This window comes from Meles meles, chromosome 9 (genome assembly GCF_922984935.1).
Source record: "Meles meles chromosome 9, mMelMel3.1 paternal haplotype, whole genome shotgun sequence".
Lineage (NCBI taxonomy): Eukaryota > Metazoa > Chordata > Mammalia > Carnivora > Mustelidae > Meles > Meles meles.
This window is the reverse complement of record NC_060074.1, coordinates 75243303-75269744: the sequence shown is the minus strand read 5'-3', so window position 1 is coordinate 75269744 and position 26442 is coordinate 75243303. Positions and strand designations below refer to the sequence as shown.

The following is a 26442-nucleotide window of genomic DNA, read 5'->3' as shown; positions in this document are numbered from 1 at the left end:
TGGTTTCTGTCCTTTCTTTTATTAATGTAGTGTATCCTGTTGATTGATTTGTGGACATTGAACCAACTTGCAGCCCAGGAATAAATCCCACTTTTTGTGGTGAATGATTCTTTTATTTTTTTAAAGATTTTGTTTATTTATTTTTGCGAGAGAGAGGGAGAGTACGCATGAGAGAGAGCATGAGCTGGGGAAGAGGCAGGTGGAGAATGAGAGGCAGACTCCCCTTTGGACAGGAACCCAACATGGGGCTCAATCCCAGGTTCCTGGGATAATTACCTAAGCTGAAGGCAGACACTTAACCTGCTGAGCCACCCAGATACCCTGGAATGATCCTTTTAATGTACTGTTGGATCCTATTGGCTAGTATCTTGGTGAGAATTTGGGCATCCATGTTCATTAGGGATATTGGTGCGTAATTCTCCTTTTTGGTGGACTCTTTCTCTGGTTTTAGGATCAAGGTTGCTGGCCTCATAGAAAGAGTTTGGAAGTTTTCCTTCCATTGCTGTTTTTTGAAACAACTTCAGAAGAGTAAGTATTTTTCTTTAAAAGTTTGGTAGAATTCCCCAGCGGAACCATCCAGCCCTGGACTCCTGTTTGTTGGGAGATTTTTGATTATTGCTTCAATTTCCTTGCTGGTTATGGGTCTGTTCAGGTTTTCTATTTCTTACTGTTTCAGTTTTGGTAGTTTGTACATTTAGGAATACATCTGTTTCTTCCGGAATGCCCAATTTGTTGTCATATAGTTGCTCATAATATGTTCTTATAATTGTTTGTATTTCTTTGGTGTTGGTTGTGATCTCTCCTCTTTCAATCATGATTTTATTAATTTGAGTCTTTTTTCTTTTTGATAAGTCTGGCCAGGGGCTTATTGATACTACTAATTCTTTCAAAGTACCAGCTCCTAGTTTTGTTGCTCTGTCCTACTATTCTTTTGGTTTCTATTTCATTGATTTCTGCTCTAATCTTTATTAATTCTCTTCTCCTGTTGGGTTTAGGCTTTATTTGCTGTTATTTCTCCAGCTCTTTAATTGTAAGGTTAGGTTGTGTTTTGAGACCTTTCTTGTTTCTTGAGAAGGGCTTGTATTGCTATATATTTCTCTTAGGACAACCTTTGCTGCATCCCGAAGGTTTTAAACAGTTGTGTTTTCATTTTCATTTATTTCCATGAATTTTTTGAATTCTTCAATTTCCTGGTCGACCCATTCATTCTTTAGTAGGGTGCTCTTTAACCTCTGTGTATTTGAATTCTTTTTAAATTTCCTCTTGTAATTGAGTTCAAGTTTCAAAGCATTATGGTCTGAAAATATGCAGGGAATAATCCCAGTCTTTTGGTACCTGTTGAGACCAGATTTGTGACCCAGGATGTGATCTATTCTGGAGAATGTTCCATGTGCACTCGAGAAGAATGTGTAAGTTGTTGCTTTAGGATGGAATGTTCTGAATATATCTGTGAATCCACCTGTTCCAGTGTGTCATTCAAAGCCCTTGTTTCCTTGTTGATCTTCTGCTTAAATAATCTGTCTATTGCAATGAGTGGGCTGTTGAAGTCCCCTAATATTATTGTATTATCAATGTGTTTCTTTAATTTTGTTATTCGTTTATGTAATTGGCTGCTCCCAAGTTAGTAGCATAAATATTTAAAATAATTATTAATGAAACTGAAATGATGTTCTGCCTTATGTTTGGATTTATTAGATGTGAAGACATGGTGGATGTGCGAAGGTTAAAGATGCTTCAAATGGTGCAGTTGTTTAAATGTGAAGAAGATGCTGCCCAGGTAAAAGATCAGTCAGGCACATGATGTAGTTGTCTTCTCTTAAAAGATTGATTTCACCTAACTGTTAAAAAAGTGTACTTTTCATGGTCCTAAGAAAGTAAATGTGTTAAGTCAAATTCTAGTTTATCTTATTAAAATAACAAAGTGTTTTTTGATTTCCAGTTATTTTACTGGTCTCATATGACTTATCTTCTCAATGAAATCCTCTATTAAATGAGAAATTGGGATTATTATTTATTATTGTTAACTTAATTGTTAGTTACATGCTAAGATTAAGGCTGGTTTAGCACATTGCTTTTTTAAATTGCAAGAGGGTTTTTCAGCTAGAAAAACTATACGCTGTCTTTGTGTAATTAGCATCAGAGAACATCATTGCAGCTTGACCTAGAGGAACTTTATGATTTTAAGTAACAACATAAATCTGTAATGAGATTGCAGTAAGATCCATATTACATAAACACACGATCTTTTTTTTAAATTTAAATTCAATTAATTAATATATAGTATATTATTAGTTTCAGAGGTAGAGTTCAGTGATTCATCAGTTTTCTGTAATACCAGTGCTTGGACATTAAGGAAAACACACGATCTATTAATATGAATCATGTGCTATTAAGTTTTAAAAAGTGCTTCTCTTTAATCTATCTTATCCTTAGATTTTAAAAATTTTGAGGGGGAGGAAAGATCATTAATTCATGTATCTTTCTTAAATGAAATAAGCTATTAAGAACTTGGGTTATAACTAATAGAATAATTAATCATATGCTAGTAATTTCTCTTTTGATAAACATGTTGTTTTGATATAATAAGAGTTATGGATCCAGCATCACTCTTCTTTATTTTTTTATTTAGGCAGTAGAATGGCTAAGCGAACTTCTGGATGCCCTGCTTAAGACCCACATCAGATTGGGTGATGATGCTCAGGAAACAAAAGTTTTACTAGAAAAGCATAGAAAATTTGTTGATGTTGCACAGGTGCAGAACTGGTTATCTTCCTTTTCTACAAGCTCAGTGTTTGAATAGCTTTCTGCATGATTATAATGTAACTTAACCCTCCAAGCCCAAGAAGGTTAGTTATGTTATTCCAGAAATATCACAGAACTAAGAAAATGTCAGCTGGTGCATCAAAAGCAGGCTGCATAAACTTGAGAGGGTTTATGTTTTCCTGAATACAGGTTCTGTATGCTCCCTCTGATTTGTTTTAGATTATGCCATTTTTTAGGCAATCCATTTGTTCACTCACGAAAGTGAATAAGAAATAGAAGAGTTAATAGCGGTATAGTAGAAACCCCAGTTTCTGTATTTCACCACTGTTAGTACAACAATGCAGATTATGTGTGTGTGTTTGTGTGTGTTAAAAGTATCTTTATTTATTTTCTCTAATAATTGAGTTTTCTGTATGGGATATAAAGTACCCTATGAAGAGCCCATCTTTACCCATTTGTTTTGATTAATGAGATCAGCCATTATTTTTGGATTGTGGAATTGATAAGAGTGAGATGGGGAAAACAGAAGAAGAGAGCAAAACCTAACAAGAAAGAAACTTATTAAAAATTCAAAGTGTTGTCTTGCCATCCTTTTTTACGCCTGCAGTTAATTTGTAGTAGTAAGTGTCAGTGAAGTCATTCAGTACTGATTCCCAATAGTGTTATTATTTGCAACCACAATCCTTCCTGCACACTTTCCTGTCTCTCTTTTCAGAATTCTTTTACTATAATTTCACGTTTACTTTTTCTTTTTTAGAGCACTTATGACTACGGCAGACAGTTGCTACAGGCCACGGTGGTGTTGTGTCAGTCTCTGCGCTGCACATCTCGGTCATCTGGAGACACACTCCCTCGACTGAACAGAGTATGGAAACAATTTACAATAGCATCTGAAGAGAGAGTGCATAGGCTGGAAATGGCTATTGCATTTCACTCAAATGCTGAAAAGGTTCGCTTTTTAAAAAATTGTAGTCTCAGTAATACTTACTTTGTATGTTTAAAATGCATTGATTTTAATATTATAATTATGTGATTAGCCTTTGTGTTTTTTCCACCTTATTTTAATCCCATTGTTTAAAGTTTGTTTAGATATAATATATTGTCTTAGAGAGTTCAGATCAAATTCTCGTAGTATAATCTATACCAATGCTGTCTTACTGTGGTTTGAGAAATCCAGAACCATCTAAGAGTCTTCTCTCAACAGTGCTTCTCTTCTTACCAAATCTGACCCCCAAAATGAGCTATCTTTAGGGTGTCACAACTCCCATTGCTTTCATTATGCAAGGAAAGGACATTTTGCCTCAGCAACTACAACTAATTGTCATAAATTTTTTAAAAGGGCACTTTGTAATTTTATGAGGTTTAAAGTATAGACTACCCAGCTAAAAATAATGAGAAAAAGATAAAAATAAAACCTTTTTTCATTTGTTATCTTTAAAGATTTATTCTAGAATTTATTATTTAATGAATTCATTAGTCCTGGAAACCAAAAATGCAATATGTAGTGTTATTTGGGCAGATTTTCATTAGAGCCCTTCTCGTAACTCTGCGCAGAGAGACTTTATAGCACTCAACCCTTACATCCCCACTCTGAAGAGGAGCTTTGTTATGTAGTTAACTTTGTTTTGATCTCTCACAATGGAAGTTTGTGTGTAGGGGATGTTCAGTACAATATGAAACGTGAGAAACTGAAGGCATAAATGTGGTATAGCCTAGTCTGTAGAACAGAAGTTATGTGACCAGGAATTCAGGAATTGTGCAGTGTTCTACTGTACCTCTGTTGGCAAGTGTTTATAGTTAACTCTTGCTGAGCTGGTCACAGAACTCCACAGATCAGTGTTTTGGTTTAAAATAGGCCATAATGAAGGTGAAAGTATATAAGTGGCTTAACCTATTTATCTACTGATTGTTTTATTTTTTTAAAAAGATTTTATTTATTTATTAGAGAGAGAGAATGCACACAAGCTGGGGGAGGGGCAAAAGGAGAGGGAGAAGCAGACTCCCCGCTGAGCAGGGAGCCTGATGCAGGACTTGAGCGGAAGGCAGCAGCTTAACAACCTGAGCCACCCAGGTGCCCCTACTAATTGTTTTAATGAAAAGCTTTTATTTAAGTATATTAACACAGAAAAGTGTACAGATCATAAATGTTTGTTTAATTCAGTCTGTTCAATGAATTTTCACAAAGTGAGCATGCCTATGAAATCACTGCACTATTCAAACAACAGACATTACCAGCACCTCAGAAACTCTGCCACCCTCTTTTAGTCACATTGTTCCTGCTGCCCCTGCCTCCTGCCTGAGGGTGACTACTGGCCCAATATCTAACACTACTGATACATTTTGAAAGCAGTATCTTAAAAAGTTATCTGCAAGGCCACTCTGGAAAACAGTATAAGTTTCCTCAGAAAGTTAAAAATAGAACTGTCCTTTAATCCAGCAATCCCACTATTAGGGATTTACCCAAAGAATACAATATATAAAAATACTAATTTAAAGTATACATGCACCCTGATGTTAATAACAGCATTATCTACAATAACCCAAGTTATAGAAGCAGCCCAAGTATTCATTCATAGATGAATAGATTAAGAGGATGTGGAGTGTACACACAATGGAGTATCACTCAGCCGAGAATGAAATCTTGCCCTTTGCCACTACATGGAACTAGAGAGGATTATGCTAAGCGAAATAACTCAGAGAAAGACACATACCATATGATTTCACTCATGTGGAATTTAAGAAACCAAACAAATGAGGAAAGGGGAAAAAAAAGAGAGGCAAACCAAGAAACAGACTCGACTATAGAGAACAGAGATATTCTCTATAGTTGAGAGGGGAGGTGAGTGGGTGATGGGTTAATAGGTTTTTGGATTAGGGAGGGCACTTGTGGTGAGCACCAGGTGTTAAATGTAAGTGATGAACCACTGTATTGTACACTTGAAACTAATTACATTCTATGTTAACTGAATGGAATTTCAATAAAAACTTAAAATATATCTGCAAGGACATTAAGATCTAGACTTCTTTATGAGGCCATATAAGAATGTAAATGGTTGAGAGTTTTTTTTGCATAGAATATTCTCTTACATTGCCTTTATCATACTTAAAGCAAGCACAATTTAAGGTTCTTTACTACTCAAACCTTTGTAAAGCTTTTTGTTATCAGGTATAATTTTCTTCTTGACTGTGTTTTATTTTATACTGGTAAGCATAAATATAACCATAACTATAAACAACTTGTATAGTATAATGACTGTGAAGATATTTTAAGTTGAATCTAGGATTTTATATAAAGTTATTTATGAGTAGTGCTGAAATAAACAGATTAGATTAAGTATAATGCAAAAACAGTTGCAAAAATAAATACTTCTTTTTCTTCTCTCTTCCCCACATTTTGCAGTTTTTTCTTATAATGTAGTGTGTATCTTGGGCTTACAACACATCTCAGTTTGGACTAGCCACCATTCAAGTGTTCACTAGACTGTTTGCTGATGGATTGACCAGTGTGGATCAGTACCTGTAGACTTAGCTATTATAAATTATAGCAATTTCTTCCTTCCTCTCCTCCCCTCATTAAATTTAAATGTTAATAGTTAAGGAAAATAGTATTTTGTCAAGGACTGTAAAACTTCCTGTATTTGAATCATAACCTTACCAGTTTATATCAGGTAAGTCAGCAGACCAGTTTTTAAAATAACTATGCCTATGTAGGTCATCCCATTGGTTATTTGTAGTGTAAGCATATGTTGTTTTGGATTTATATTTTCCTCTCATTTTCGAAGTCTGTAAGCTATTTGAGGTCAAAATCTGTATCTCAGTCACATCCAGATCTGCTATATAAACATTTAGTACAATAAGTAATGAATGAATGAAGGGTATTTCTCAAGCACAGTTTAAATTTACTTTCTGAATAATAGTCTAGTATTATTTTTTTCTTAGAAATCACTATAGACTTTTTTTACTCCAGTTATTTATTATGATTAAGGATTATGTGTTTCGGGGTGCCTGGGTGGCTCAGTGGGTTAAAGCCTCTGCCTTCGGCTCGGGTCATGATCTCAGGGTCCTGGGATCGAGCCCCGCATCAGGCTCTCTGCTCGGCAGGGAGCCTGCTTCCTCTTCTCTCTCTGCCTGCCTCTCTGCCTAGTTGTGATTTCTCTCCGTCAAATAAATAAAATATTAAAAAAAAAAAAAGGATTATGTGTTTCATTTTATTTGAATTTTTTGAGCCAACTTCACTAGTAATCCGTCTTGTGCAATGGTGGAATACATGGGGATGCTAAGAACGAAACAAAAACAGCTTCAATCTACTGAATTCACATGAGCTTGATTGCCTTTCTCTATGTCTTGATTGAGGTTGCCATTTTACTTGTTACAGATTTTGCAAGACTGTCCAGAAGAGCCTGAAGCTATTAATGATGAGGAGCAATTTGATGAGATTGAAGCAGTTGGGAAATCACTTTTGGATAGATTAACTGTTCCTGTAGTTTATCCTGATGGGTATGATACACTTTCTTATAATTTTGTCTTTTTATTGGTGAGGTCTTAAAGTGAAATCATCAAGAGAGGAATATCTGTTTTTTAAAAAGCCAAGTAAATTAGCTTTGGCTCACACCTTCTGTTTCACAATAAATTGGTTTGTAATGAAAAGAAATATAAACTTAGCTCTTAGCAACAGTAGCAGTTGGTACTTGACGCTATCAAATGTGGTGCTTCTTGACAGCTTATTGCAGAAGGCTGATAACCTGGGTTCTAGCCATGGCCCTGATGAGAGAGAGTAGGATCCTCTGGGCTTCGTCTGGCACAGGGAAGGGGAGTGCAGGGCCATAATGTTCAGTGAGCTGATAATATATCAAACATCAAGTTAAACTCTTCATTTCGTTATTTTTGACCCAACAGTACTAGACCAGTATGGTTCGTCCTGATTTACAGATGTAGAAAACTGAAGCTTAGAAAAATTAAGTGAGGTGCTCGGGATTTCATAGCTTCTAAGGAGAATTGGAATACAGTCTCATGTTGGTCCAACTGTGAACACATTCTCTTTTCTCTATGCTATATGGAATCTGAATTTCTTCACTTGTAAAATGATGGGGTCCTGCTTCCCACGTTGCTTTGCATTTTGAAAGTTAATAAAAGAAAGAAGTGATCTCATGCAAATAAATGGGCCATTAAATGAATCTGAAGGAGCTTCATCCCTGAGGTTCTCGACCTCAGTGAAAATAATTTAGAGGTAATCCAGAGGATATTTACTTCAAATGACAGAGCAACCACATCATTGAATGTATTTATCTTTACCCTGTAGTATAGTGTAATTGATAGGATTGTGGACTCTGGAATCAGATTACTTGGGTTTAAATTTCAGCTCCGGGGCACCTGGGTGGCTCAGTGCGTTAGGCCACTGCCTTCGGCTCAGGTCATGATCTCAGGGTCCTGGGATCGAGTCCCGCATCGGGCTCTCTGCTCAGCGGCGAGCCTGCTTCCCTCTCTCTCTGCCTGCCTCTCTGCCTGCCTCTCTGCCTACTTGTGATCTCTCTCTGTCAAATAAATAAATAAAAGCTTTAAAAAAATAAAATAAAATAAAAAATAAATTTCAGCTCCGCCACTTACTAGCTGTAACACCTTGGGCAAGCCACTCAGCCCTTCTGTGCCTCAATTCCCTCATCTAAAAATAAGGATATATTATTCATACCTTTTCAGGTTACAGGGGCAAGGGAATTACATGAGCTAAATATATATAAATTACTTAAAACGAATCTGGCACAGGGGCTCCTGGATGGCTCATTCAACTGAGTGTCTTACTCTTCATTTCAGTCAGGTCATGATCTCAGGGGTTGTGGGATCCAGCCCAGCGTCTGTGCTGAGCACACAGCTTGTTTGAGATATTCTCTCTCCTACTCTCCCTTCCCCTGCTTGTGTGCTCTCTCTATAATAAATAAAATCTTAAAAAAAAAAAAGGAAAAAACAAAAAACCCCAAATCTGATACATAGTAAGTGCCACTACTACTGTGTCATGAACTTCAAGTGATTATTTAGAATCGATTTTGGGAAGATACAATTTTATTCCCTTGAAAGCATATAATTCATAGTCTATATTTAGATAATCTTTAGCCATAGCCAAAATTAAACCATCAGAAGTAGCCTAAATTTATATTAGATATCTGCAGTGCAGTGTTAAAAGAACAAAATCTAAAAATTTACAAATTTAGCTTGCAACAGTATTGGAGGGATGCCTTCTGGTTATTCCATTCCAGAGTCCCCATCCCCATTTCTGTGCTTCACAGCTGGTTGTTAACACTATCTCTCTTCTACTCAGGTCAGCCTAAGAGCATTTATAACTAGGATTTTTGCTTGGACTTCTCCTCCTCCTCCTGTGTTCTACAAATAGTCCATATAGCATTTCCTCATGTTTTTAAGATTGAGGAATAAGTTGGTACTGTATATTCAGAGTTCACAACCACCACCTTTAATATTTGAAATTGTTATTCTGTCATAAAAGTGGATAACTTGTTGATACTGTATAGTTTGTTTGACAGCAGCGTATTCAGATGTATCTTTCGTAACACTGTCCTGGACAAATAAAAGAAATTAGATGATCTGTCTGGATTCACAGCTTGAAGACTCCAGTTCAAATGTTGGTTTTCAAAAAAAAAAAAAAAAAAATGTTGGTTTTCCCACTGTGTGATCCTAGTTAAATCATTTAATTTTCTAGGCGTTAGTTTTCTGATCTTAAAAAATACAGACCTTAACCAAATAATTTCTAAGAACCCTTCTAGCTCTAAAAGATTCTGTGACTCTGAATACAGTACCTCTTCAAGTAGGGTAACATTAAATGATTTTATCTTTTAAAGTCTCAAATGATCCTTTAACATTAAACAGATATTTCACTTGCCAGCTATATTAGACATATATTAGACACACATTTAGTGTAAATAGCCCTTATCCTTGAAGAACACATACAGATTTTATATTTGTATATGCATATGCACCCAAAACTGAAAAGTAGAATATCTCCAATGTTGCATTGTTTCCTTTATTGTTTCATTGTTTGGTTGCATGGTTTGATTTATTGAGATTATTATAAGTACATATGATAGAACATTTAAGGCCACTAGGCTTTTTCTCTCAACATGTCTTAATATATTTAATGCCATTTAAAAATGTTTCTCCCACTGAATTACTATTCAAAGGTAAACAGTATGGTCTGCAAGTGAACTATCTTATCACGTTTATAATATTTATGGTAATCTTTGCTCCCTTTTGCATTTGCTGTAGTCAGTGGATTTGTATTAATCTGATTGCGGTTTTTCTGTTTGTTTTGATTTTTAGAACTGAACAATATTTTGGGAGTCCAAGTGACATGGCGTCCACTGCAGAACACATCAGAGACAGGATGAAACTGGTTAGTCTCAAAAGGCAGCAGCTGAGACATCCCGAAATGATGACCACAGAGAGCTAATAGCTACCAGCTTCCCACAAATCTGCAGTTCATAATCCCGCATGTTGTTGGCATACTACAGCATTAGCCGCAATACGTTAAGATACATTTCACAGCCAGGATAAGTCTCATTTCTTTCTGTTTTACATTTCTTTCTACACGTTAACACCTTACAACTACAAGGCATCATTACTTGCTTTGAGACCATAGACTTCCAAGTATCTTAAAAGAAGGAACTGTAAACATTGCACTGAAGACTTGCTTTAAAGCTTTACCTGACCTGTCAATTTGTAGATGAACAACTTCTAATAAGCTTTGAATGGTGCTAATAAGAGTTTAAGAATTCTCTATATAAAAAATGGTTGACCTTCCTCCCCAGGTGATGTAGTAAATTTAGACTATAGTTAAATTGTTATTAGTAGACAGTGGTGTACTCAAAAATTTTACTTTGTAATTCTTCTTCAAAATTGATTATTTTTATTGTGTCAGTATGAAGAAAACTTTCAGATCTTTGATATATCATATTCATTAAAGGACATTTTCCTATTTGTATTGATAATGTATTAAAAGTTGTTTGTGCTTAATAAAAGGCTTCTTTTAAACATCTTATTTAATTTGGTGGTTATATCCTGTTTCCAAACATGAGTGCCTTATTTAAAAGGGCATTCTTAGGATTGTGAGGATGGTTTAATATTTGTTCTTTCATGTTGGTTGCATGTGTTTTAGCCAGGAAATTCATATGTAAGCATGTGTATATAATAAATAAGCATGTTTAATACTGAAAAATAATTGTGAAGAGCAATTTAGGTCTTAAAGAACTTAAAAGTAATGGAATACTATTTCTAATTGTTCTTCTCTTCAAGTTGAAAATATCCAAATTATTAACAACTCTGAAGATACTTTTGTCTTTGGGGAGGAGGGCTGGGGAAGAAGGCATACATAATTACTTAAGTATAATCCTGTATATCAGAGGAATCTTTCTGGAATGAATATAGCAATTGTTAATAAAGTTTAATTTCTCATGATAGAGGAAGCAAAATTCTGAAGTAGTCTAATAACAAAAATTGTACAAGTCTTTTAGAGAGATAAAATTTATAAAATGTTAGTGCTTTTATGTTTATATTATGTTTAAATGGTAAAATACGTATTTTTGTGTTAATTTTTTTTCAGAAAATGTTTTTGAAAAAGATTAAAAATAATTTTTTAGCTGTGATCAATACAGAATTATGCAAAGAATTGTATGCTGGTTCCTTTTTCATGTCCACAAAAATGTTCATGTATCCTCCAAAGCAAAAAACTCCCTCTCAGCCTGCTGGTTTCTCCAGCCTTCTTCACTGCCAAACCTCTTGGAGAAATCCGTATCATTCCTTCTGCATCCTCATCACTCACTGTTCAACACCTTCAGTCTGGTTTTACACACTTCAGTGAAACTGTTCTCAGTGGACTCTCAGTTACAGAATTGAATGATTGTTTCTTTCAGTCTGGATTACTTATCCTTCTCTGTCTCTGTAATATTTACACCATTGAGCAGCCTTTCCTAAATGGTGTCTCTTGAAGATGTCATCCTCTGCCATAACTTTGAGTGCAGTCACGTAACTCCTACTTAAAGTGTATCTACTAAAATACACTCTCAGATTCTGTCTTCAGAATGCTTCTGGAACAATCTCATCCTTAGGTTTCTGTGTTATCCATGTTTTGTGTTCCATTTCTGGCCCAAAATTTCAGACCCATACTTTCAACTACCTACTTGACATTTTAGCCTAGAAGAAGTCACCCTGTTTTTCACTTTTGTTCTCCCTGAGCAATTTGGTTAATTTTTTTTCTGATCAGACATGCCAGAAAATCTGGGAGCCATGCCTGATTGCTCCCTTTTTTCTTATGCTGCCACTGCTTCTGAGAACATTCTAGAGATTCCTTCTATATTTGATATCTTCTCAGTCTTTTAGGACTTAACTTCTGAGTATGAACTTTTGTAATTCTTCATTTCAGTCTTCATAATGGTGCTAACCACATGCTACAATGGTTTATTGATGCCTTTGCCTCCTACATCATAATCTCTGTTGAGGGAAGGGATTTTGTGGGATTCTCCTCTTCCTAGGTTTTGCTCATCTGTAATAATTGCTCACTTCCTCTGTATGTGAATGGTCTGTTGTAGGCATTAGAAATAATCCCCTCTATATTGTAGTCTGAAGTGTGTTTTAAATATACTTCCTAAAATTATGACTGACTTAGAAATTAATCCACTCATAAGGAAGTCATTTGGTATTTTAGATACTTAGGTAATATAGATATTTAGTTACACTCAATATCCTACTGAATTTCAGAGTAGTAAGAATGTTTTTATTAAGACTTTGCTAGAAAGGAACTGCACTGTAAGTAAGGGGACTCTTAGTTTTATCATCAACTCGACTACTTACTGTCCAGTAAGTTAATTTTTAATATGCCTTAAGCTATCCAGCCTACAACAAAAGTAAAATAAGGCATCATCTGGAAATGTTATTTGTAATTTGAGGATTTCAGATGAAACTGAATATGCTTTTGACATAATACTGTTGCTCTTCATTTGTAAATTTGCTGCTACTTTCTATATGTATATCTGTATGTATACATACGGTGATGATTAAAAACCCAACAGTGTCCTAATGTGTTTTTTTTTTAATAGCATTTACTTAGAGTACATGTGAAGGAAGTAACAGAAGTCTGTTTGAAAGCATGAGTTCTTTGTTCATCATGAATTAATGTTGGCCCACAAATGGAGAAAGAACCATCATTTGCATATGCCATTGTTGGTATATGCCACAACTTTCCACATTACTTTGGCTCATCTCAGGGAATTCTTGAAGTGTTAATTGGGCTAGTTTCGTTTTGTTTTTTGTTTGCTCTGGTTTGGGGGATTTTTTTTTCTCTTGCCTTCTTACTATATATTTGCTCCTCTATAAGCTCAGTATATAACAGTTTGGCATCTGTTCTTCACACATCTCACCCCACAGAGCTAATATGCAAAGATGGTAACTTTATTTCAGATAAAATTAACTTCATTCCCAGTCTTCATTGTTGGTGACCTTATTCTGCTAAGGTGACTCATTGATGATGGTGATGAAACTGCTTAGCCTGCCCAACCAGGATGTTGATGGCAGGGCTAGGCTTCATTACTGTGTGGAAGATTGAATACTACTGTCACTTTGTAGGCATTTAAATTGGCCAGTGCTCCTGAGTGTTAACTAGTATTAATGTGTTGTTTCATTACCCTGTCAGTTGAAATATGGGGTGTGCTATTTAGTTTGTTGTTATTGTTGGTGGCATACTCTTAAGGTGAACATGATGATTACATTCTGATAGTGGTGAGCTAACCATACTCTCTGTTGTAAACCTATTGTAACCAACAGCACGACTGTGAGATTAGCTGAACGGAACTCACTGTACAGTCTACAGTCAGAGAACTCAGAATTCTCTACTGCATTGTAATGTTCTTTGCCAGGGAGATTGGATGTTGCTGTGTACTCTTCCTATCCTCTGGTTCCTAAGAACTAACCATGCTCTGGTTGTGAAAGTCCTCCACATCTTGAGTTTACTTAAAATGGCATGGGAAACTAATATAAGTATCATCAGTGACAAGAGTTACATGGTTGAGGTATCTTTGGTTAAACCTCCAAAGGAAAAATTCCCTAATTAAGGAGATAGGCTGGAACATACCTAGCCAATTAACCCAATTAGTAGACTTAGCACTGTTAACTTTCAGTTCTGAAAATAAAAATCTTCAGTTAGAATTGGAAATACACTTCTGCTGTGGAGGGCGACAAATACCTTGATGAGACAAAATCAAGTATTGATTTAACATCTGACATTACGCGGCTTTAGTGTGTGCTATAGAAACATCTATGTTTAGCTAAGAAGCATAAGTAATGGCAAACATATTAAAGATCATAAAAAAGCCAAAGTAAGAACTATAGTGAATATAATGGGATGAGTTTGGAGTTTGAATATCTGGCTCAACATCTGGCTTTGTCATTTACTGACCCTTGTGAAAATGGCTAAACTTCTCTGGGTCTGTAAATATAATCATATTTTAAAAAATAAGTTGAAAACTACAATATTATCCAAAGTGGAAGGAATTATTAATAGAATAGAAAATAGAGCAGCGTCTTTAATGTTGCTCTTGTCTCCGATGACGAGCATGGGATCATGAGGGAAATGGCACTATGCTCAACTCTCTGAGTTCCATTTCCCTTACATTCAGAATTACATACTGGAAATACTAAGGGTGGAGTCAATGAGCTCATCAGTAAGTAACAAGACTTTTAAATCTGACAGATTTAACTCTTTTATGGCAGGATGATAGACCAGCGAAATCGAAGACAAGTGAGGAGTATCATCTACTTTGAGGGTGACAGGGCATGACACAGTGGCATTAATAAATAAGTAAGTAAAAGTCATACTCAGAGTGGATTTCAGAGAGTCAACACCAGCCGGTGGAAACAACAAAAGCACAAAGCTGTTAAAAGTATCCTAATAACCAACAAGCATGGCTTGAGACCACCATTAGTACTGTTACGGTTAGAAAAGAGCAATCTTGATAAACTTGAGCTGTGATAATGACAAAGACTGGTCCTGTCATCGACTGCTAGAACTAGGGATGCTCTATGAAATAGCATAAATGCAGGGGAAGGTTTAAAGACTAAAAACATTCGTAGGTATGATCCTGAATAACATGACTGCATTATTTTAAAGCAAACTTGAAAGCTTGACAGCGCTAGTCCATGTGCTTCAAGAAAAGCAGAGCCTGTACTAGAACATGAAGCACTTAGAGTTCAAAGGAAAGCGAGAACTGTGACTAAACATTTTGAAAGCAATGAGTAAATTTTTTAAAGAACCAAAATTATTTGATTATTTTTGTTAGAGAACCCTTGGGCTTTATATATATGTGTGTGTATATATATATATATGTGTGTGTATATATATATATTACTTATACAGTTCTATAGAGATTCTTAGCAAACACCTAAAGATAGTTAGCAGCCACTAAATAATAAGCACAGTATTGTTAATGGATTTTAAGTCAGGCATTTAGAAAACTACTTCCGACAAAAGGCTAATAAAGTCTGAAGCCAGTCTTAGTGAATCTCAAGGAGTATCCTTAGAAGTATTTATAAGTTACATGCCATCATTTCAGGGCACCCCCAAATGAGCCCCTCCTTTGAGAGACAGGATAATTCAGATGTCCTTCCACTCAAAACATAGGGGCCTGTCTGTATGATCAAACCTTACACTGTTTTGGGTCTACACATCTTTTATTATAGTTGCCGTAGTTCTTTTTTAGTTTAGAAGTCAGGTAAAAGTTTCTGTTCTTGATTTTTCTCTTAAGAATGTTTCTTCACCTTAACTCTTACATTAGTCTACACAACCAACAAATTTATTGAGAATAAATGACATACATACATATAGATAGATAGAAAGTGTAAGGGGATCAAAATGTAACTGAAAGTTTTGAGCCAGTATAGATTTGAGAGCTGACTTGTCACCTCACACTCAGGAATCTAAAACAAGCTCTTAAATTTCTAAATTAACACTGATTGGAAGAATTTGATGATTATCTTGCCATGAGATCAATAATGTAATTCTCAGTGGCATTACTTGGTAAGTGTTGCACCATGGAATTTTTCTGCCAACATTTTATGAAAATTTGCAAACATACAAAAAAGTTAAAATTTTACAGTGTATCAGCCACCCGGATGCTAGTTAGCATTAACTGTGCTTGCATTATCATCTCCATCCAACAGTTCATCCAATTGCAGGCATCTTCACTCTTCCTACTAATAACATCAGCATACATATCATTAACTCTAGAGCTCAGTATGTGCTTAACCACATTTCTTATGTAAAATTAGCATACAATGAAGTGCATAAATCTTAAGTGTGCATCTCTTAGTTTTGGAAAATGTATACAGTGCTATCAAAATATAAAATCAGAAAATTCCCCTTTGACCCTTTCTAGTCAATCCCTGACCCCATCCCACCCTCCCAAAGGCAACCACTGTTCTTTTGTCTACCACGAATCAAATTTCTCTCTTCTAGATCTGTATGTAAATAGGGCCACACAGCATGCACTCTTTCTAGAAGCCTCTTCACTCACCATGGTTTGAAAATATATCCACATTGTTAGGTGTTTCAGTAGTTCATTACTTCTTATTGCCGAGTAGTATTCCATTGTATGACTATATTGGAATTTATCCATTTTTCTATTTATGAATACCTGGGCTGTTTCCAGCATTAGTAGTTATAAATAAAGCTGCTATGATTATTCTTAATGTAAGTCTTATGTAAAGATAGGCTTTTGTTTCTCTTGGGTGAATACCTAGGATTAGAGTTTCTGTGTCATAGGGTAGTTTTAAAAGAAACTGCTATACTTTTTCCAATGTGGTTATACTGTGTCCTGGATTTTCACTATATTTTGGATGTGTAGAAAGATGTAAACTATTTTTATGATTCATATTTGAAATATTAGAAGTGGGTTTGTGATAGAAATGGCATTAACGCTTGGCAGTTGGTGTTCTTTGAGGAAAGAAATACCTGTCTGCCCTAAACAGCACCCAACAGGTTCCTATGCCTGAAATTTTAGCATTAGTTTCACTTCTTGAAGGATTAAAGCATTTCCCAAGCATAGTGATATCTTAGCTAGAAGAAACAACACTGGTTTATTTTACTAACTTTTGCTCCCCGTTTTCAGTAGGTGACGTAAGACCAATTAAACAAAAGATTACTTCTGTTCAATTGGGGTAGAAGGGGTAATGAAAAATGTGTGCTACTAGTCTGTCCTGAGTACAGCAATGTGAGAGAGTGCCATCTGGATGGGAAAGACCCCCAACTAGTGGTCAAGAAACCAGAAAACGGGGTGGAAAGAATTCTACCTCACAGTTGTGATAGGGGATAGCTATGTTTTTGCAGGACATTTTAGCCTTTACAAATCATATTTTCTGTGCTGTCTTTTTGTTTAGTACCACCTAGTTATAGTTATTTCACACCCCAGTGACTTTCTTATTCACTGTGTTTTACCCTTCCTGCCTGTTATATTACACATAGCAATTACTTGTATAAGCCTGTGAAATTATGATCATATGTATGTTTCTAATGCTTATGTTCAAAGGTACTTATGTATGGTTCATCCAATCTTTCCTATTCAATTTTTAAGGGCTGGGATATTTGGCCTCTATTGTAAATCCCTATAATGTTCCACACATTGTAAATGCAATAAAGATGTTAAAAACTATTAAGAATGGCAGCATATTTTGATATGTATTTCTTTGATATGTTATCACTTTGGACAATAATTTTGGTTCTGTTAATAAAGATCGTTCATAAAATCTAGGGAGAATTAAGTCATATTGGTTTCTATAACATAATCTGATGAGTTCTGTATCTTTGAATCTATTTGAATTATGTTCTCTAAAGCTTTAAATTTATTCTAACATTGTTTTCTAAAATTATTAAAACAAAATGTGCCCTCTTTATTCTGAAATATGGAGTCGTAGAAGACAGAGCTAAATACCCTTTCCCTTGCGCTTCTCATTCTCTGTCAACAGCCCCTCATCCCACCCACAGGTTTGGCATAGAAATTCGAGGTTTCCTTTAAATCCTACATTGTGTGAAATTGTTAGGTTCTTACCACAATAGATAGTGGTTAAATTCCTCTTCTCCCTACCAAGAAGTCCATTATTAAGACTTAAAAGGTGAATATGTATTTGGACTGGGGATAGCATATTGGAACAAATTTAGCTATATTCAAAATAACAAAATTAATCATACTATGCTATAAATAATATCAGCTCCAAATGGCAGCCAGGAATTTAGAATTGGAAATTGCCAAAGTTTGGAAATTGGTGAGCCTTATATCTTGTCCAATGAAGTTAAGTACATTTGGGTGCAGTTCAACATATGATCAAGATATGTATATAAAAAAGAATGTACCTTTATTTTCAATAGATATTTTCATTTTCCTAGTTGCACTATTCACCCACATCGTTAGATTTCCCATTAGAGACTTAGTGTATCCACAAAGCTATTCCACCTAATGTGTAAAGTCTACCCAAAAGTATTCTGATAATCATAAACCCTTTTAAAAAAAATACTTATTTGACACAGGGAGAACAAGCAGGGAGAGTAGCAGAGGGAGAAGCAGGCTCTCCACTGTGCAGGGAGCCTGATACCGAGCTCAATCTCAGAAGCCGGGATCATGACCCAAACTGAAGTCCTACACTTAACTGATTGAGCCACCCAGGTGCCCCTATAATCATAAACTCTTACGTGAAATTCATTATGTGCAGAAGAAACACCCCAGTTTTTGCCAGGTCCAGAAGGAAAAGAATTACCATGATATAGGAGTCAAAAGGTATCTAACAAAAAAATAGGTGGAAAAACTGGAAGAGAAGTGAACAATAGGCATAAAAGCTCATTTGTGACCATTGTTAAAAAAAAAAAAAAGTAGTGGTTAACAAGCCATACTCCCTTATTAAATAGCCTTGCTTAACTTATCATAGGAAGTTTACCTTCCAGTTTACTTTGATTATGTAACAAAAAGGGTCTAATCTTGATTTAGTTTTAAATGTTTATAAGAACAAAAAATTGAAAATAACCCAAATGTTTTAAAAACATATTCTGTAAGAATACTATACCCTTGAAAATGTTAGAGAACTTTATTTATTGGAGTTGGTAGAAGTCACTAAAAAGATATTCATGATACATTGTTGAGTGAAAAACAGTTTTCAAAACCATAGGAATAGTATGACCCATTTTTAAAGATAAAAATAGCTATTTGCAGAACTTTAGTAAGTTAACCTTTGAGATACAGAATTAATAGATCATTGTAATTTTTTTATGTTTGTTTTATTTTCTAAATTTTCTATTAAAATCAGTGTTTTAAAAACACTTGTAAGTATAAAATGCCTACCAAGTATATTCTTATCCTGAAATATCTGTTGCATAAGAATTCTCAAGGTGAAATAATATATAAGAAAATCTGGGGCAATACAATTTTAAAAGTATAAATCAATGCACCTTTTTTATTTTCAAACTGTTATAGAAAGTAAATCTCGGGGCGCCTGGGTGGCTCAGTGGATTAAGCCGCTGCCTTCGGCTCAGGTCATGATCTCAGGGTCCTGGGATCGAGCCCCGCGTCGGGCTCTCTGCTCTGCAGGGAGCCTGCTTCCTCCTCTCTCTCTGCCTGCCTCTCTGCCTACTTGTGATCTCTCTCTCTGTCAAATAAATAAATTAAATCTTTAAAAAAAAAATTATAAGAAAGTAAATCTCAATTGAAGTCATAAATGTCTGAAATATGGAGACTATAACATCATGGTTTAAATACCTTGTGAAAACAATGTGCACTGAAATTTGCTAATATCCCTCTCTTCACGTCTATTTCAAACATTATTTTGTGTAGGACAAAACTGCATTTTAAGAGTGGACAAGCAAAGAAGTTACTCTTAATGGATTGTTCAGTTATAAATCCTTTGTTACCGATTGGTGCTAATAATGCCATGCCTGTTTGGAAAGGTTAAATCCCTCAGTCCCAGGATGAGGGTTCCTCCAAACACCTGAAGATAACATCTTGCCAATGTCTATTCTTAGTAAAAATGAAGACTGAGAGACAACATGAATGAGTCAATAGCAACACCTAGCATTCTGTCTTTCTGTCCATTTTATTGTATCTATAACACTCTCTGAATTAGACTACTAGCTCTACCAGTTGTCTACACAGTTGCATCTATGCAGAAGTGCTGTACTGATGGCAGGACCAGGATTTCTTAGACTCTTCTGCTAGGACTGGGAACAAATTTTCCTATCAAAAACGATGATTAAAATGCAGTTTGACCCTTGTGGTTTAAGCAAGCTACTCTGTAGGGTGACCTAGACATATAGTTAGTTTTTTTTTTTTATATTTCTTTTTTTTTTCATTTTATTTATTTTTTCAGTGTAACAGTATTCATTCTTTTTGCACAACACCCAGTGCTCCATGCAAAACGTGCCCTCCCCATTACCCACCACCTGTGCCCCCAACCTCCCACCCCTGACCCTTCAAAACCCTCAGGTTGCCCCAACCTCCCACCCCTGACCCTTCAAAACCCTCAGGTTGTTTTTCAGAGTACATAGTCTCTTATGGTTCGCCTCCCCTCCCCAATGTCCATAGCCCGCTCCCCCTCTCCCAATCCCACCTCCCCCCAGCAACCCCCAGTTTGTTTTGTGAGATTAAGAGTCATTTATGGTTTGTCTCCCTCCCAATCCCATCTTGTTTCATTTACTCTTCTCCTATCCCCCTCCCCCCCATGTTGCTTCTCCATGTCCTCATATCAGGGAGATCATATGATAGTTGTCTTTCTCCGATTGACTTATTTCACTAAGCATGATACGCTCTAGTTCCATCCACGTCGTCGCAAATGGCATGATTTCATTTCTTTTGATGGCTGCATAGTATTCCATTGTGTATATATACCACATCTTCTTTATCCATTCATCTGTTGATGGACATCTAGGTTCTTTCCATAGTATAGTTAGTTTTACTAATATTACTGTATGTTGCAAGTTGTAAACAATTGACTTACCTACCAATAGATTTTTAGAACATATTTCATTCAGTAGTTGGAAACTGCTTTTGTTTTTATTTTTGTTTTTAAGATTTTATTTATTTATTTGCGAGAGAGAGAGAGAGAGTAAGGCGAAGAGCAGAGACAAGCAGACAAGGGACAAGCAGACTCCACACCAAGCACAGAGCCCTACATGGGTCTCAATCTCATGACCCTGAGATCATAACCTGAGCTTAAATCAAGAGTCCAGCACTTAACCAACGGGGTCACCCAGGCACCCTGAGACTGCTTTTGTCCTAAAAATGTTAGAGCTGGTAAACCACAGAGATATCTCTTTGGTACTTAGGACATGAACATACATTGAACTTCAAGGGGGGAACATAGTTACATTGTAGACATGTAGTTTGGACTAGAATATGTGTTCTAGATCAGTAATTATCAAATCTGACTATGCCTGTAAATTAACTGGAGATGTTATTAAAATGCAAATTCTGATTCAGTAAGTTGGGTAGGAAGTGAGGTTCGGCATTTCCAATAAGTTTCCAGATGCTGATGCTAACACCAGTCTATAGACCACTTTGGATTGCAAGATTCTAAGATATCTTTTATAAAAAATTTAGTATATCAACCTTCAAAGTCATTGATCATCTTTCAAATTATCTGATTTCTGTAATTTCAATAAAATAATGCAGTGGTGGCATTTTGGGAAGTATGTTACATACTTCAGTGGCCACAGAAACCAAATATATTTATAAAATCAACAGGTTCAGGAATATAAGCACATTCCATATGTGGTTAAAGTTTAGTAAACTCAGAACAGTGAAGCCTGAACTGAAATTTCCACTATCTCAAGACTGAGTGATGATTATGGTCCACTGTGCCTTTTTGCTTTATTATTTAAAATTATGTTTCTGGGAGGCTCAGTCATTTAAACATCTGATTCTTGATTTTGGTTCAGGTCATGATCTCAGGGTTGTGAGACTGAGCCCAATGTCAGATTCTATACTGGACGTGGAGCCTTCTTATTCTCCCTCTCTCCCTCTGCCTATCTCTCTCTCTCTCTCCCCCTTTCAAAAAAAATTCTTTTTAAATTTAAGAAAGAAGTACAGCTATTGTTTTTAAAAAGTACCCTAGGAAATAGAGAAAAATAAAGTAAAAACTGTCCATAATTTATCAACACAGAAAATATAGTTAATATTTGATGCATTTCATTTATATTTTACCCAAGACTTTATTAATATTCAACTTTATTTCCTGATTTTTATGGTCATTGTATCATAAACTTTTCCCTTTATTAAATATTTTTTCTTTAGTGTAAGCCAATGACTGTGTTAATATTCAATATGTAAATATCATAATTTAACTATTAGGCAAAACATTTCATTCCATTCCTTCTTTTTGGTCTTTCCTAATGCTGTGATAAGCAATGCTAATATGAACATCTTTGTGCTTAATTGTGACAGCATCTATTCTCAAGATTGATTCCTGAAATAGGAAATATTAGATTGGAATTTATCCATATTTTAAGGCTTTTGATAGATATAACTGAATTGCTTTCCAGAAGGTTAGGCAAATTTCCCCCTACCTCCACGACCCCCCACTCTGCCTCTTAAACTCCTCATGTCGGAGAAATTGTATTATAATTGTCTTTCTCTGATTGACTTATTTCACTTAGCACGATACCTTCTAGTTCCATCCATGTCATTGTAAATGGCAAGATTTTGTTTCTTCTGATGACTGCATAGTGCTCCAGTGTGTGTGTTTGTGTGTGTGTGTGTATACCACATCTTCTTTATCCATTCATCTGTTGATGGACATCTAGGTTCTTTCCATAGATTGCCTACTGTGGACATTGCTGCTATAAACATTCAGGTGCACATGCCCGTTTGGATCACTACATTTGTATCTTTAGGGTAAATACCCAGGAGTGTGTTTGCTGGGTCATAGGGTAGCTCTATTTTCAACTTCTTGAGGAACCTCCACACTGTTCTCCAGAGTGGCTGCACCAGCTTACATTCCCACCAATAGTGTAGGAGGGCTCCACTTTCTCTCCATCCTTGCCAGCATCTGTCATTTCCTGACTTGTTAATTTTAGCCATTCTGACTGGCGTGAGGTGGTATCTCATGTGGTTTTGATTTGTGTTTCCCTGATGCTGAGTGATGCTGAGTACTTGTGTCTATTAGCTATCTGGATGTCTTCTTTGCAGAAATGTCTGTTCATGCCCTCTGCCCATTTCTTGATCGGATTATGTGTTTTTGGGGTGTTGAGTTTGGTAAGTTCTTTATAGATTTTGGGTACTAGCCATTTATCTGATAGGTCATTTGCAAATATCTTCTCCCATTCCTGTCAGTTGTCTTTTGGTTTTGTTGCTGTTTCCTTTGCTGTGCAAAAGCTTTTGATTTTGACCAAGTCCCAATAGTTCATTTTTGCCCTCACTTCCCTTGCCTTTGGCAATGTTTCTAGGAAGAAGTTGCTGTGGCTGAGGTCAAAGAGGTTGCTGCCTGTGTTCTCCTCAATCATTTTGATGGAGTCCTGTCTCACGTTGAGGTCTTTCATCACTTTTGAGTCTATTTTTGTGTGTGGTGTAAGGAAATGGTCCAGTTTCATTCTTCTGCATGTGATTGTCCAGTTTTCCCAATATCATTTTTTGAAGAGACTATCTTTTTTCCATTGAACATTCTTTCCTGCTTTGTTGAAGATTAGTTGACCATAGAGTTGAGGGTCTATTTCTGGGCTTTCTATTCTGTTCCATTGATCTATATGTCTGTTTTTATGCCAGTACCATAATAGCTTAATGATGACAGCTTGTATTAGAGCTTGAAGTCTGGAATTGTGATGCCACCAACTTTGTCTTTCTTTTACAACATTCCTCTGGCTATTCGAGGTCTTTTCTGATTCCATACAAATTTCAGGATTATTTGTTCAATTTCTTTGGAAAAAATTGATGGTATTTTGATAGGGATTGCATTAAATGTGTAGATTGCTTTAGGTACCATAGACATTTTCATGATATTTGTTCTTTCAATCCATGAGCATAGAACACTTTTCCATTTCTTTGTGTCTTCCTCCATTTCTTTCATGAGTATTTATAGTTTCTGAGCATAGATTCTTTTTCTCTTTGGTTAGGTTTATTCCTAGGTATCTTAGGGCTTTGGGTGGAATTGTAAATGGTATCAACTCCTTAATTTCTCTTTCTTCTTTCTTGCTGTTGGTATATAGAAACACGACTGATTTCTGTGCATTGATTTTATATCCTGACACTTGACTGAATTCCTATATGAGTTCTAGCAGTTTTGGAGTGGAGTCTTTGGGGTTTTTCATGTAAAGTCAGATCATCTGCAAAGAATGAAAGTTTGACTTCTTCTTTGCCAATTCAGATGCTTTTATTTCTTTTTGTTGTCTGATTGCTGAGGGTAGGCTTGTATGGCTATATACTTTCCTCTCAGGACTGTTTTTGTTGTGTTCCAAAGATTTTGAACAGTTGTGTTTTCATTTTCATTTGTTTCCATGAGTTTTTAAAATTCTTTAATTTCCTGATTGATTCATTCATTCTCTAGTAGGATGCTCCTTAGCCTCCATGTATTTGAGTTCTTTCCAACTTTCCTCTTGTTGTTGAGTTCTAGTTTCAGAGCACTGTGGTCTGAAAATATGCAGGGAATGATCCCAATCTTTTGGTACTAGTTGAGACCTGATTTGTGACCCAGGATGTGATCTGTTCTGGAGAATGTTTCATGTGCACTAGAGAAGAATGTGTATTCTTTGTTGGGGATGCAATGCTCTAAATATATCTTGATGTCCATCTGGTCCAGTGTGTCATTAAGGCCTTTATTTCTTAGTTGATCTTTTGCTTAGATGATCTGTCCATTTCAGTGAGGGGGTGATAAAGTCCCCTACTATTATTGTATTATTGTTGATCTGTTTCTTTGATTTTTTGGTTATTAATTGGTTTATATAGTTGGCTGCTCACATGTTACAGGCATAGATATTTAAAATTATTAGATCTTCTTGTTGGACAGGCCCTTTAAGTATGATATAGTGTCCTTCCTCATCTCTTATTATAGTCATTGGCTTAAAATCTAATTTATCTGATATAAGGATTGCCACTCCAACTTTCTTTTGATGTCCATTAGCATGGTAAATTGTTTCCACTCCTTCACTTTAAATCTGGATGCGTCTTTGGGTCTACCATGAGTTTCTTGTAGATAGCATATTGATGGGCCTTGGTTTTTTTTATCCATTGTGATACCCTGTGTCTTTTGATTGGGGTATTTAGCCCATTTACATTCAGGATAACTACTGAAAGGTATCAATTTAGTGCCATTGTATTGCCTGTAAAGTGACTGTTACTGTATATTGCCTCTGTTCCTTTCTGGTCTGTTGCTTTTAGACTCTCTCTTTGCTTAGAGGACCCCTTTCAATATTTCCTGTAGGGCTGGTTTGGTGTTTGCAAATTCTTTTAGTTTTTGTTTGTCCTAGAAGCTTTTTATCTCTCCTTCTATTTTCAATTGCAACCTAGCAGGATATAGTATTCTTGGCTGCATATTTTTCTCATTTAGTGCTCTGAATATATCATGCCAAGTCCTTGCTGGCCTGCCAGGTCTCCGTGGATAGGTCTGCTACTAATCTAATATTTGTATCATTGTATGTTACAAACCTCTTGTCCTGGGCTGCTTTCAGGAATTTCTCTTTGTCACCAAGCCTTGTAAGTTTTACTATTAGATGATGAGGTGTGGAACTATTTTTATTGATTTTGAGGAGGGTTCTCTGTACCTCCTGGATTTTGATGCTTGTTCCCTTCACCAAATTAGGGAAATTCTCTGCTATAATTTATTCCAATATACCTTCTGTCCCCCTCTCTCTTTGTTCTTCTTCTGGGATCCCAATTTTTCTAATATTATTTCTTCTTATGGTATCACTTATCTCTTGAATTCTCCCTCATGGTCCAGTAGTTGTTTGTCTCTCTTTTGCTCAGCTTCTTTATTCTCCATCATTTGGTCTTCTATATCACTAATTCTCTTTTCTGCCTCATTTATCCTAGCAGTAAGAGCCTCCATTTTTTATTGCACCTCAGTAGTAGCTTTTTTTATTTCACCTTGGTTAGATTTTATTTCTTTTATTTCTCCAGAAAGGGATTTAATTTCACCAGAAAGGGATTCTCTAATATCTTCCATACTTTTTTTGAGCCCAGCCAGCATCTTATAATTGTCATTCTGAACTGTAGTTCTGACATATTACTAATGTCTATATTGATTAGGTTCCCCTACTGCCTCTTGTTCTTTTTTTTTTTTTTGTAGTGAGTTTTTCCACTTGTCATTTTATCCAGGTAAGAATAGATGAATGAGAGAACAACAATACTAAAAGGGTAGCAATGACCCCAGAAAAATATACACTAATGAAATCAGAAGAGACCCAAAACTGGGGGGGAGAAGAAAGAGGGAGAAGAAGAAGAAGAAGAAGAGGGGGAGGGGGAGGAGAAGAAGAAGAAAAAAAATATATATATATATATATTAAACTGGCAAATAGAACAGAGCCGTACACTTGATTTTTGGTGTATTTTGGTACTTTAGAAGAAACTACCTCCCAAAATTTTAAAGAAAGAAAAACGTGTGTGTGTATACACACACACACACACACACACACACACACACAAATAAGGGTAAACACGATGAAGGGAT

General features: G+C 35.8%; 1 protein-coding gene across 2 annotated transcripts in view; it reads left to right on the top strand.

The window, feature by feature from the left end:
- SESTD1 (SEC14 and spectrin domain containing 1) overlaps positions 1–15649 on the top strand; it is a 152592-nt gene extending 136943 nt beyond the window's left edge. For both annotated transcript variants that reach the window (XM_046018920.1, XM_046018919.1), the window contains exons 14-18: positions 1696–1777; positions 2630–2752; positions 3521–3712; positions 7139–7260; positions 10087–15649. In XM_046018920.1, the coding sequence (XP_045874876.1) occupies positions 1696–1777; positions 2630–2752; positions 3521–3712; positions 7139–7260; positions 10087–10216 (649 nt within the window). In that variant the 3' untranslated portion in view covers positions 10217–15649. The remainder of the gene's footprint in view (positions 1–1695; positions 1778–2629; positions 2753–3520; positions 3713–7138; positions 7261–10086) is intronic.
- The last annotated feature ends 10793 nt before the right edge of the window (positions 15650–26442 follow it).